At 43.0% G+C, this 12,371-nt stretch overlaps 1 protein-coding gene across 1 annotated transcript in view; it reads right to left on the bottom strand.

Annotated features, from left to right (window-relative positions):
- Positions 1–11,146, bottom strand: part of Fas (Fas cell surface death receptor) — a 41,801-nt gene extending 30,655 nt beyond the window's left edge. Inside the window, exon 1 of the mRNA XM_057778622.1 lies at positions 10,935–11,146. Coding sequence (XP_057634605.1) covers positions 10,935–10,964 — 30 coding nt within the window. The 5' untranslated portion in view covers positions 10,965–11,146. The remainder of the gene's footprint in view (positions 1–10,934) is intronic.
- Between the last annotated feature and the right edge of the window lie 1,225 nt (positions 11,147–12,371).

Raw genomic sequence — 12,371 nt, forward strand, 5'->3', positions numbered from 1 at the left:
AGTTAATAGAGGAAAATGCTCCCTTGACAAGTCCAGAGGCTAGAAACTGAAGATGGAAAGGTGAGAAGAAGAGGAATAAAAGAATATCTGAGCCAATCATAGTCCAGACATATAATACTGGTTCCTAGGGAAGTGGAGGCAGAGGGATCATAAGTTTGATGCTAGCCTGGCTCTGACATACAGAGACACTGCCCAAAAAGAAGAGAGAAAGGGAAAAAACAAGAAGCAAAAACAAACAAGCAAGCAAAAAAAAAAAAAAAAAAACAGACAAGAAATGCTCTTTTAACACACATCAAATTCTGAATAATGCTGGTTGCTGAGAGTATGAGTTTATTGCGTAATAGTGAATGAAAAGCTTTGGTGGTAGCAAGACTGTATCTACAGCTCTGCAATGATTTCTGGTTTGTGTTTTCTGCTAAGATTAGGAACCTGGGTAATAATGGTAGTGAATCTATAACAAGAAGCACCTAATATATCAAAGATATATTTTGAGTATTTAAGTGAGCAGCATTTGATCCTTCATAAAAAGTCAATATTTTGTCTTCTGGTTTTGATGGCTGTCCTATCAGTTTAATGAATGAAGCATCCTAAATACCTTTGTTTAGTTGATCCTATCTCCTCAGCTTAGTGTGTTCAGGACTGTTTCCCTCTCCCTGGTCCTCTGAGACTCTGAGACCTGCTATGTCATCCCTTGAACTATCAGCTTTGATTCGTCATGAGGGAAAGTCTGTCTTGTTGAAGCAGACTGGACAAAAAGGAAGGAGGCTCTTTCGAGTTATACTGAAAGGAACTGTTGACCCGATTGGAAGCTCTACCACGTAAGTCACTGCCAACTTGCAACGGCGGTTCGGGGTAAGCTGTATTGGTGGATTTCCAAAGAGTCTCTGGTATCTTTCTTAAAAAAGACTTACTATAAAAGGATGCCTTCTTACCCATGTCCTGACAGGTCCCTGTGGAAAATGCACCCTGAGTCACTGGGACAGCCACGAGACAGTCAGGAAACGTGACTTAAAAGTTAATGCTTCTCTAGAACTGGGAATAAGTAAATACATTTTCTAAAAATTGCTTTGATACCTGGAGAAGTGTGAACTGTCTTCTGTGAGTTGGGTATTTTATTTTTATTTTTTGGGAAGAAAGAAATGAAGGAAAGAAGGAAGGAAGGAAAGAAGGAAGGAAGGAAGGAAGGAAGGAAGGAAGGAAGGAAGGAAGAAAGAAAGAAAGAAAGAAAGAAAGAAAGAAAGAAAGAAAGAAAGAAAGAAAATCTAACAATGTGGTAAATGTGACACTTCTAGTTATACATAGAGACTGTGCTATGCTTGGGAAAGTACCAGAAAAGATTTGTATTTTTTTACATACATGATTTAGAAGTTTTTAAATTGTCTGTAATACTGCTTTATCCTTGTACTGCTTTAAATTTGGTAAATTTGCCTTATTATGTAAATATTTTTGTGGCCCTAATATGTGAACACAATAGTAGAACAGAATGCTTCTAAAGTCATTTAAATGCATGTTGATGAAATTATCTGAAAGATAGACAACTCAGTTTGAAAGTGTGCATTTTAACTCAAAAGCTCAAATAGATGGGGGAAAACATGGTCTCTAGGGTAAACAGTGTCCCTTTATATACTATGAAATTTGTTTTTTAGAATTTAGACAAGAGGTTTTGGGAAGTGGGAGTTGAGGTTAATTTGAGTGAATGGCAGAAACAGAAAATGAGAAAACATGTTAAAGTTGTCTATATTAGCAAAGCTTCCAGATAAGCTCTCTGATACTCAACCAGTTTGGTAACTCATTGGTTTTGCAATTTTATTTAACATCCCTCTCTCCGTGGATTTATCATTTTAGAGCAGAAAGGACCTGAAGGGTGATTCAACCAAGCCCTTCTCTGGTAAAATGTTACAGTGACTGGTGCAACCTCATGCTGCTTGTTGATCCAAAATTGATGTAACTGCACTGTCCACCCACCGCAGTCTTGCGGTAACGTTCTAACCCCCACAGCTCTTTAAAACAAGGTCACGTTTTGAGATAGAGCCATTTCAGAAATGGTTTGGCTGAGTTCAGTAGAGTGAGTCCTAATCCAATTTAACTGGTGTGATGGTTTGAATAAGAAAGACCCCCCCATAGGCTCCTATACTTGAATGCTTAGTCACATGGGAGTGGCACTATTTGAGAAGGATTTGGAGGTGTGGCCTTGTTGGAGGAAGTGTGTCACTGGGGTGTGCTTGGAGGTTTCAAGACCAGGCCCAGGGTCTCTCTTCTTGCTGCCTGTGGATGGAGATGTATAACTCTCAGCTACTTCTCCAGCACCATGTCTGCCTGTGTACCTTTGTCATGGTGTCTCTTTACAGTAATAGAACAGCAACTAAGACAGCTGGTGTTCTTTTATGAGGAAATGTGAGTGCTCATAGATAGAGGAAGATGACATGAAAACAGAAAGAGACAAGGGCCATTTGTAAGTGAAAAACAGAGGCCTGAACATAGCCCTCAGAAGGAGATGACCCCATCACTGTGAGCTTGGATGTCCTGAGAGGAGAACTGTGAGAAACTGTTCAAGCTATCCTGCACTGGGACCTGGTTATACTAGCCCTAGGACACTAACATAAATGCAGAACTGCAGCCTATCCCTTCTCTCACACTCCTGAGCTGAAAACATCAACAGCACATATAAACCTGGGAACATCTCACAGCTGAAGGAGTTCTCACCTTAAATGATCAGAGAGAGAGAGAGAGAGAGAGAGAGAGAGAGAGAGAGAGAGAGAGAGAGGAGGTAGAAAAGGAGGAAGGGAGGGAATGAGAGAAGGAAGGATAGAAGAAAGAAGAGAAAAGAAAAGAAGATGGTTCTGAGAAACCTTGATATACATAAAATTCATCAAGTAATATATAAAACTTCTAACAAATACCAGAATCACACATGGTGCATCTTGATAAAAATGTTTAGGGCTTATCAGCAACCCAGAGAATCAAGACCTTTGAATGGGACTGGACTTGTTGTACCTGGATCCAGGAGCCGGCTGGGACTAAGCCCCAGGGAAGTCAAGAACTGCTACACTAGCCCAGATCTGTTTTCCAATAGACATGAAAAATATCTAAAATTAAATGGTTTCAACTAGCAATAGAAATAAATGTATAAATTCATATATATGTATTTTATACATCAACACTGAGTGTGCTAAACAAAGCCTAGTCTAGAACAATGTGTAGACTATTTCTTTATTGCATTGTTTTGACAGAAAGCAGAGAGCTGACAAGTTGTCATTGACCATCACAAATACCATCTCTCTCTCTCTCTCTCTCTCTCTCTCTCTCTCTCACACACACACACACACACACACACACACACACACACACACACATTGCCTCACATGCTTTGTTCTGTGGTAAAGCCCACACCATACCCTTATTGTGAGCTAGTCAATCTATAAAAAGCTATTTTTCTGAAAGGTGTCACATGTAGTCGATCCATGAAGCCCATCTTTCTGGAGTATATCACCTGTGCTTTACAAAGAAGTTTCAACGTAGTCGTATCTTGAGCTTTACTATGCACACAGGGTTGAACTTATTATCACGAGCAAAGTTTTCATCGAAGTTTTGCTATCCTTAAATGTGCTTAAAATAAACTACTCATAGTCAGATTCTCAAAGTGTGAACCAACATGGACTGCTTTCTTGCCTCCTGTGGATTGTTACTATAATGGCCACTGTGGTCACAGAGACCCCAGTAATGCATCTCCACTGAGCCGGCCTTGGGCAATTGCTTGAGCCAACTGTGTCTACTGCCATGACTGCGGGGTGACTAGGCTGTGTGGCAGGAACAGGAGGAGTTATTAGAGAGCATGGACTGCTCATCTCCTAATTAAAAAAGAAAGGCTGCTCATCGTATAGCAGCAACTTCTTGCTTACGTTGCGGGCAGTTTTCCTGACGGAGGCAGCTTCCAAACCCCTTTCTTCTATTTGAGAGCAAGGGTTTTGTGGGGTAACAGAATGGCGGGTAACTGAGTTTTCTTTCTGCTTTGGTGAATTATACAAACACATCCACGTGTGCCCCCAAAGAAAAGATAATACAAAACTAGAGGCTATGGTACTTACATAAACATGTGTGTGTGTGTGTCCCTGCACAAGTGGAGGTCAGAAAGCAATCTACAAAATTGTGCTCTTTTAAACTTTGTGGGGTCCAGGGCCCCAATTTGGGCTATAAGGCACTTCTATCCACTATTTTCTTTTTTTATGGATTGTATTTATTTGTTTATTTTATTTAGGGTGATGGGATCAACCTCAGAGCCTGGCATATGCTGAAAACACTATCACTGAGCTACTTCTTAGACCCAAGAGACACTTATTTATAAATTATAAAATTAATAAGCAAAATTATGGTAATCCAGGATCCTTTAATAAACTACCTCTCTGTAAAATATCAAAATTATGCAATTATCATAATTACACAGAAACACACACAGGTTAATATACATAGAAAGTATCAAGGAGCCAACCATACATTACAGTGATTAAACATTCAATTATGTACCTGTGTGGATATGACTCAGAAGCTATAAGGCTGATTAAGAAAAAAAGATGAATAACGTTTTTCAGTATTTATGTTAAATTTCATTCTGTTTGGGCAATTTTTAAGAATTTATCTACTCAAAAAGAAGAAGAGACGGATTCATTATCCTAAACTTGGTTCCAAGTTACTTTTTATTGCATTATTTTATTGCCGTCTTAAACCACATGCTTTTTGTTACTTTTCAGTAAGTTGTCTCTGGTACATAATGTAAAACATGTGCTTGGTAAGGGACTTTCGGAACCAAGATAATTCATCCAAAGCATACAAGCTAAAAGGGGCTTTTCTAGGGGGATTTCCTTATTCAAGTTTCTAATTCAGAAAAACTGCGATTCTCTCCGAATGGCAATTGGATTGTGATGGTCAGACTCCCCACTGAGCATGCCCGAGCCATCAGAACGTTGTCTTAATACACTGACACTCCGATTCTAAGACCGTTCACTCTCAATGAGACAGAATCAAACCCTGGTTCATCAGCTCTTTTTCACTTTTGTCTCCTCTGTAATCTCAGCGTCAGGATAAAAATTATTTTTCTACATTTAAGTCTCCATCTGCTCTGAAGGCTATAGTTCTATCTATTGTGGACAGAGACGGTAGAAGACTTTCTGTTAACTGCAGCTGGTGAGAGATGCTGATGGCTTCCGAGTTGATTCTGGTTTTACAGTCTGACCATGTTTTAAAACAAGTGCTTTGGGCTGAGAGGGTAACTTAGTTGGGAAAGTGCTTGCCTTGCAAGCACAAGAACTTGAATCCAATGTGCCAGAACCCACAAAGCTTAAAAATTTCCACCCTTATTAAGGCTTTGATTTGTATTTAGTCTCATTATTGCATTCATAAAACCTCAAGTCCCTTGTGGGATAAATAAAGGCCTTCCAAAAAAATGGAAAAATATTTCATGTTTGTAGAGTTGTTTTAAAGGAAATAATTAAGTTATAAATGAAGCAGCTGTCTTTGTCCACCCTTTCAAAACAAAACAAAAACACACGGTTTATGATTTTTCTGTAGGACGACTTGTAAAAGTGCCATTCTATTCTAAATCGCCTCCCATTTTCTTCAACCATCAGTTTTAACAACTGCTCTCAGAAATATGAGGAAAGTGGCTGTCTAGTAAGTAATTGGTCACATTCCTAAATAAGGCGGGATGAAACCTTTCAGGACCTGTACCACTTCATAACACACACACACACACCACAACACACGGCACACACATACATGCATGCACATGGGATTCATAACACACATGATGTAAAGTAAAAATAGACTGCTTTTCTATTGCCTCTAAAAATTTGTGAAGGTTTGGGGACATCAGACTTACTTATTGTACAAAGAAAATTCCCATAATCTAAGACAGGAAAAAGGGTCTCTAAGAAGTAGAGAGAAGAAAGAGAAGCAAAAAAGGGGCTAGTTGCTGTGTCTGTAAATGGTGCTGAAGACAGAAGGACTTGGGGAAGGGAGAAAAGGAAAACCCCTCCCCAAATCTACTGCTTGAAAATTTCCTGTATTTAACCAAACTTCCTTTTCTGTTACAATTCACTCTGCTTCTATTTCACTTATGCTACAACCAAGAAAGCCCTATTACATGGGGAGACATATTTTAGGAGACAAACAGGATGATAAATGGCTAGAATAATGGGGGCTTGATGTTGGACAAGGCCAGGCTCTAAGTAAGGAAACTTGGGAGTCTCATGTGGTGGGTGGAAGGCACTATGAAATGCAGCAATGATTATGTATGTGTCAGGCTTATTATTACAAATTTATTACTCCTCTGCCTTTATAACATTATTTAGTAAATTTTAATTTCCTAGGCCATAAATCAGAAATACAACAAATTATTTTTAATTCTAATATTTATGTACTAATGTGTGTGTAAATATTAACATGTGCATACATGTATTGTGTGCATTCTTTTAGGAAGGCTGTTTCTTGGCTTCTTGAGGCAAACATCCTGTGATAAAGACACGGCTATACCTAAGTTGAGCACGGCTCCAGGCTTTTGGCAAACCTCTAAGAACTGAGGTTGTTTCCAAGTCACCCACACTGCAGCAATGGATCACCATGGAGTTTGCAGAGGGGAGAATCTTAAGACAACCTAAAGACATTTTTGGAGGTCAAATATGATACACTACTTCTTAAAGAATCAAAGGGATTTTTTTCCACTCCTTCATAAGGTGCCAGGTATAAGAACTTTTGCCATTCTACTCTTAGTATACTCTGGATATCAGATGCACCCAGCAAACTGTCTAGTCAAAAAAAACAAAAAACAAAAAACAAAAAACAAACAAACAAACAAAAAAACTTCAATTCCTCAAACTCCAAAAGGCAGTACAAATATCCATAAATGAGTTCAATCTGGACTATATAAGGATTTCTGGCAGTTGGCTAAAAAGGCAGTCAAAAAGAGCCAATTTCCCTTACCTCTGGCAGAGGCCTATCAGTGTGTCACAGTGCATGCTGGGGTCACAAGTACCCTGTTAGCATCCTGGCTCCTCTCACCTCCTCCCCTACCCTCAACTCCCTCCAGCTCATGGGCTTCCCTCCCCACAGCATTCATTTTCCTTATAGGCCTGCTATGCCTGCTGTGTGCTGCCCCATCTCTGCTCCTGCTTCTCTCGCTGTCCTTTCTCTATCCCCTCCCTTCTGTTATTCTCCTCCTTTCTCCCAAATAACCCAGGCCATATCCAGACTGCAGGCCAGGCCCAGTCTACTTCTTTCTCTCTGCTCTTGACTCTTCCAGATGCCTCTGACTGTTCTTTCTCTCATATCTACAATTAAAAAACCTTCCCCTAACCATACTATGAATCGGTCATGTCATCATTTTATGCATCAGTTGCCCAACAGAGGCACACAGAGACCCCTTTCCAAGGTGCCTAGCCTCTCCGAATCAAGCTGTTGACTTGACTCTGCTAAGGTATGGAAAATTTGGTTCTTCTGGCTCCTAATGCCCAGCATTTCTCTTCAGCTGCTTCTTCTCTCTGCCTGCTCTCCCCTTAGCGCTACCTGCTCTGTCTCCGTCAGCTCCTAGAGACTACTACTGTCACAGAAGCTTCTCTCTCCCTACTGGGATCTCAACCCATGCAAAGGTATGCCTCTCCTCTGTGATTTTGAACATTTTTCCCTGGCAAGTCTCTCAGTCCACTTGGGGATGCCTTGGATTGAAATTCTTGTCACCTTCTCTCTCCCATCCTTCCTCTCCCTCCAGACATGGCCTCAGCTCCCTCCTGGAGCTTGCTCTGTCTCTCTTGTCCATCTCCTCACTCTAATCCTAGATCGCTCCTTGCTAACTCTGTCTCTCAACTCCATCCTCAAACTAACTCTGTCTCTAACCATGGCTAACTATTTGTCTCTCCTCATCTCTCCATGGAGCTTCTTACTCTGTCTCTGTACTTCTCATTGGCTTACTGGGGTCTGCTGTTGGAGACCTGCAAGATACATCAGGCATTTTTCCATGCTCTCCTGGGCCTCTAAGATAACAGAATCTTCCCACTGGTGGAGTTTCCTTAATTAAGTCTTTCCTACCTGCTCTTCACTGTGTTTCTAAAGAATCTCTCTCTCTCTCTCTCTCTCTCTCTCTCTCTCTCTCTGCTCTTCCCATTCAGAATGCTCCTCCCTCCCCTTCACCTCTTCTCTCTTCTCTTTTCTTCCACAGACTCAGAGATCCCATTAAACCTCATTGTCTCACTGCAAATGGCTTGGCCTCAGTACATCTCAATGGCCAAACGTGGTACACTAGATTTCCAAATTTTCACACATTGTAACAACTTCTGCCACCGCACAAACAAACGATCTTCAAATCTCTTATCCATAAAGTTTCTCTGCTCTCCACTCTGAAAAAAAACTCTTAGTTCTAAGCCCTCTCTGCTCCCTGCTCTTATCTCTGAGCCTTCTTTGCTTTGTCTGCTCTAGTCGTTCCCTCTGATGACTAAATTCAGTTTTACAGAGAATCAAATGTCTTGTGTGTATGGATAATATTTAAATATTCTCAGATGCTATTCTGCTTTATTTTTAAAAAGTTCAGTTCCGGAGTTCAGTTATGGCCTTCCTCTCCAGGTGTAAGAATGGTTGTTTAAAAAGTTTCCTACAAAATCTTTGTCTTGGGTCAGGTAGGGTCACTTGCCTTTGTGACCTGAAGAAGGACAGCAAAACAGAATAACACAGGAAAAGACACTCTGTGCTCTAAAACTGCCGAAACATAAGCTGTTCCCAGTACGGCTCATTGTTCCTTTACTCATACTCCCCTTCTCGAAACTTCCTGTATCTCAGGATTTGTAAATTCACTGGGTGTGGTTAAAAAATAAAAAAAAAAAAACTTGTAAAATCTGTAACAAAAAGTTAACTTAAAATTTGTATTAAAAAATGTTGATAATTGAAAAATCTATAGCACGCTTACAGCACAGGAAGTCCGCCAAGCTGTAGGCGAGCGTTGACCTGTGAAGGGGGTCCTGCCATCACTCACCTCTGGCCCTGCCCACCAGTTCCAGGCAGTACTCTTGGTTTAGATACAGAAGACCCCTGCCCAGAACCTGGGATCTGTGTGGAAGGGAACTCTGCCTAGTCCTCTTCAGCACCCCAGCTGCTGTCAGAGTACCTGATGTGGTCCCCAAGAAAGGCTACCAAGGCTGACAACAGGTGGACTGTCAGTCAGAACTTGAGCCCCTCAAAGATAAGTTTGCTAACCCAGGATACACAGCCCTCATCAGTTCCAAGCATGGACTTAGAATCTAGAAAAACTAGAGATGGGAAACCTTCATGCAGACAGCTGCTCTCCTATGTCCCTTCCAGGGGTAGATCAATGTGGTCTAGGCCAGAGAGAGGAGTCAGTAGATCAGGTTGTCAAAAAGCAGCTAGAAAAAGGCCTTCGCAGATTCTAATTTTAGGCACGCCCTGCCAAGGACAAGGTATCTGCCTGTTACACATTCCAAAGTCCATGCTAGCATCCTAGCCCCTCTCACCTTCTCCCCTACCCTAAACTCCCTCCAGCTCACAGGCTTCCCTCCCTGATGATCCTGCTGTTCTCTCTCTTCTCAATGTTCAGTTCCTGCTTCTCCCACTAGCTTTTCTCTATTCTCTATCTTCTGCTGGTCTCCCCTGTCTCACAAGGAGCCCTGGGCACGTCCTGTCTACTGGCTATGTTCAGTCTACTTCTTTCTCTGTACACTCCAGACCTCTGGCTGTTCTCTCTCTCTCTCTCTCTCTCTCTCTCTCTCTCTCTCTCTCTCTCTATAGTAGAAAACTTGCCCTTAACCATGCCATGAAGTAGGCATGTCTTCAGTTTATACACAAACTGCTTGTGCCTTGGCGTTAAAGCTGAGTTCCAGGTTAGCCCTGCCACCAACTAGCTGTACTATCTCTGCAGTGTTTAAGCTCTCTGAACTTCATTTCCACTTGTAAAAGCTAGCAGAGGCTGGGCAGAGGTTGTTTTCCTGCCTTCTCCGCTGCTGTGAAAACCAATTTCAGATCATTGTACTTCGGAGTTTTTAGGGACCCAATAAGACAATTTGTCTAAACTCAGAACGGGGTGAGCTCCTCCCCCCGTCCCAGGTACAATCCCTTTGATTGGCCATTATCAAGCTAGCTTGTCTGAGCCCCTAGGGGACTCTCCTGGAGAGGAGAAGGACCGGAGGGTTCTTACTCCTGTGCCTGCTGCAGACACCGGGCTGAGACCCAGAGCCCAAGGGTTACCGGGACAAACTTGCCGTGGAGCGCTAGCAAAAAGCAGGTGAGAGAAGAAACAGGGCAAAACAAGAGCATAAAAATAGCCAGTAGTCCAGTCACCCACAGTTTCACACATGAATTCCCGGAAGGGAAGAAAATTGGTTTGCTTGTTTTTTCCGTGTTGTCACAAGAACGTAAACAAATCTTCAGAGATGTATTAGGTTTATTAATCCAAAGTAACTTCCTTAAAGTTACTTTCTTAAAGTTACTTTCAGAAATGGTGCCTTCTGACTCCTGGGTTGTTACCACAGCCCAGAGTCGACTCACTTTCCCGTTTGAACCAATTGTCAAAAGTGCCAGGTCCACTCGTGCCACACAGGCTCGGAGGGAACCCCTCTCCTGCCACAAAATGGATCTCTGCCTGGGCATATCTCTCGGCCCGAGTCCCTCTCCAGCCATGCCAAAGCCATTGAAAACTCGGCCAGCACCAAGCTCTGGTCCTACCCCACCCATACTCTTCCCAGAAAAAAACGCTCGAGCTACAGGGTCTGCGCCCAGGATTCATTCAGCCCTGAGCACTGAGCCAAGAAAGAAAGCAGCTCCCCCCGCCTTTCTGAACATCTGGACGGAATGGGGTGGCCGTCATGCCATGCTAGCCGTATCTGGATTACGGTGCGGTGGTCCACAATGGCAGCGTCCCACATCCCAAGCGTCCCGAAGCTTACCAGAGAGAGGACAGCCCAGATCCATAGCATTTCTGTGCTTGTGAGGGAAAGCCAGCCTAAGTCTCCACCTCTCAGCAGGGTTGAGTCGCTTGCGCGGGCAGTCCCCACCCCCTCTGCTCTAGACGGTCTCTGGGACGGTACTTTGCCTGGGCCCCGCCCCTGGAGTGCCTGAACGTAGTTCTCAAACGGCTTCCCTGAGCTCTCCGCAGAAACCGCTTTGAACACCTGTAAGTCAGTTTTCTGAGGGACCAGACACAATCTATGTAAAGCCCCAGCGTTTGGAAGGAAGTCTTCTGGGGTCGGGGAAAATCCACTGATTCATCAACTCACTGGGGCGGGGAGGGAGTGGGGAGGAGTCAGAGAAGGGGTTGATTGCACAACCGGGCATTCCCCCATCCTGGGTGCTTCCACAGGCTTGGCCTCAGTTCAAGTGAGAGCCTTTTGCTCCTTTTGCCGTTGAATCCTGGAAAGAACTCCTGAGGGAACTGGACCTTGAATAACTGCTGGAGACAAAGACCAACCTGCCCTCCCTCAGCCTTCAGTACTTTGTCAGTGACTGGACTGTTGAGGCTCCTGGACCAGTTGAATAGCGGACAGAATGGTAATAACCACAGCAGAGGTGCAGACACTGGAATCCTGATGAGGGAGGGTCCTTCCACGGAGTCCATGATTAGTGCATGGAGTGACCATCACCATATAGAAGGTAGAGATACTGGGCTGTGGGATCATGAGGGAAAGCCCATCTTGGTTGCATTTCCCAAGTGGAGAACAAACCTAAATGACTGATGGCCAATCACACAGCTGTGATTAAGACAATGATAACCAAGCTAGAAGCAGTAGAGACGCAGAGGTTAGGTATAGAGTGAGGGACTGGAGGCCAGGGGAGGGAGGATAGATCTTATCAGGAAAGAGAAATAGAACAGATAGTTATGGCTGGGCAGAGAGGGATCAAGTTGGGGGGGGAGAGAAGGAGAATTGAGGAAATAGAGAGGGAGACAGCTAAAATTAACTGCTATTTGGGAAGTGATATGAAAACTGGTTACAGAGGAAGCATCCTAATATGTATATATATATGCATATATAGATATAGATATATAGACATACAAAATGGTGTTCTGCCTGCAAGATACACGAGTGGCAAAAAGTTTGTGAGATTAACTAACCACTACATGATTCGGCTTTTGGCCCCTTCCACAAAATGAAACACATATCTGACTCTGCTTGGGTGACCAAGAGTCGGAGCCTAGACAGCCCAAGGACCTAGGGTAAAACCAAATACACTACTCTAAAAAAAGAAAGAAACATTTCAATACTTTGACTCCTAAGGCTATTCTGCTACACTCGTAGGTCAGGGCCTTACTCAGTCATCATCAGAGAAGCTTCCTCCTGCAGCAGATGGGAGCAAACACAGAGCCCCACAGCCACAAGTGAGAGACC

The sequence above is a fragment of the Chionomys nivalis genome, chromosome 8 (genome assembly GCF_950005125.1).
Source record: "Chionomys nivalis chromosome 8, mChiNiv1.1, whole genome shotgun sequence".
Classification (NCBI taxonomy): Eukaryota; Metazoa; Chordata; class Mammalia; order Rodentia; family Cricetidae; genus Chionomys; species Chionomys nivalis.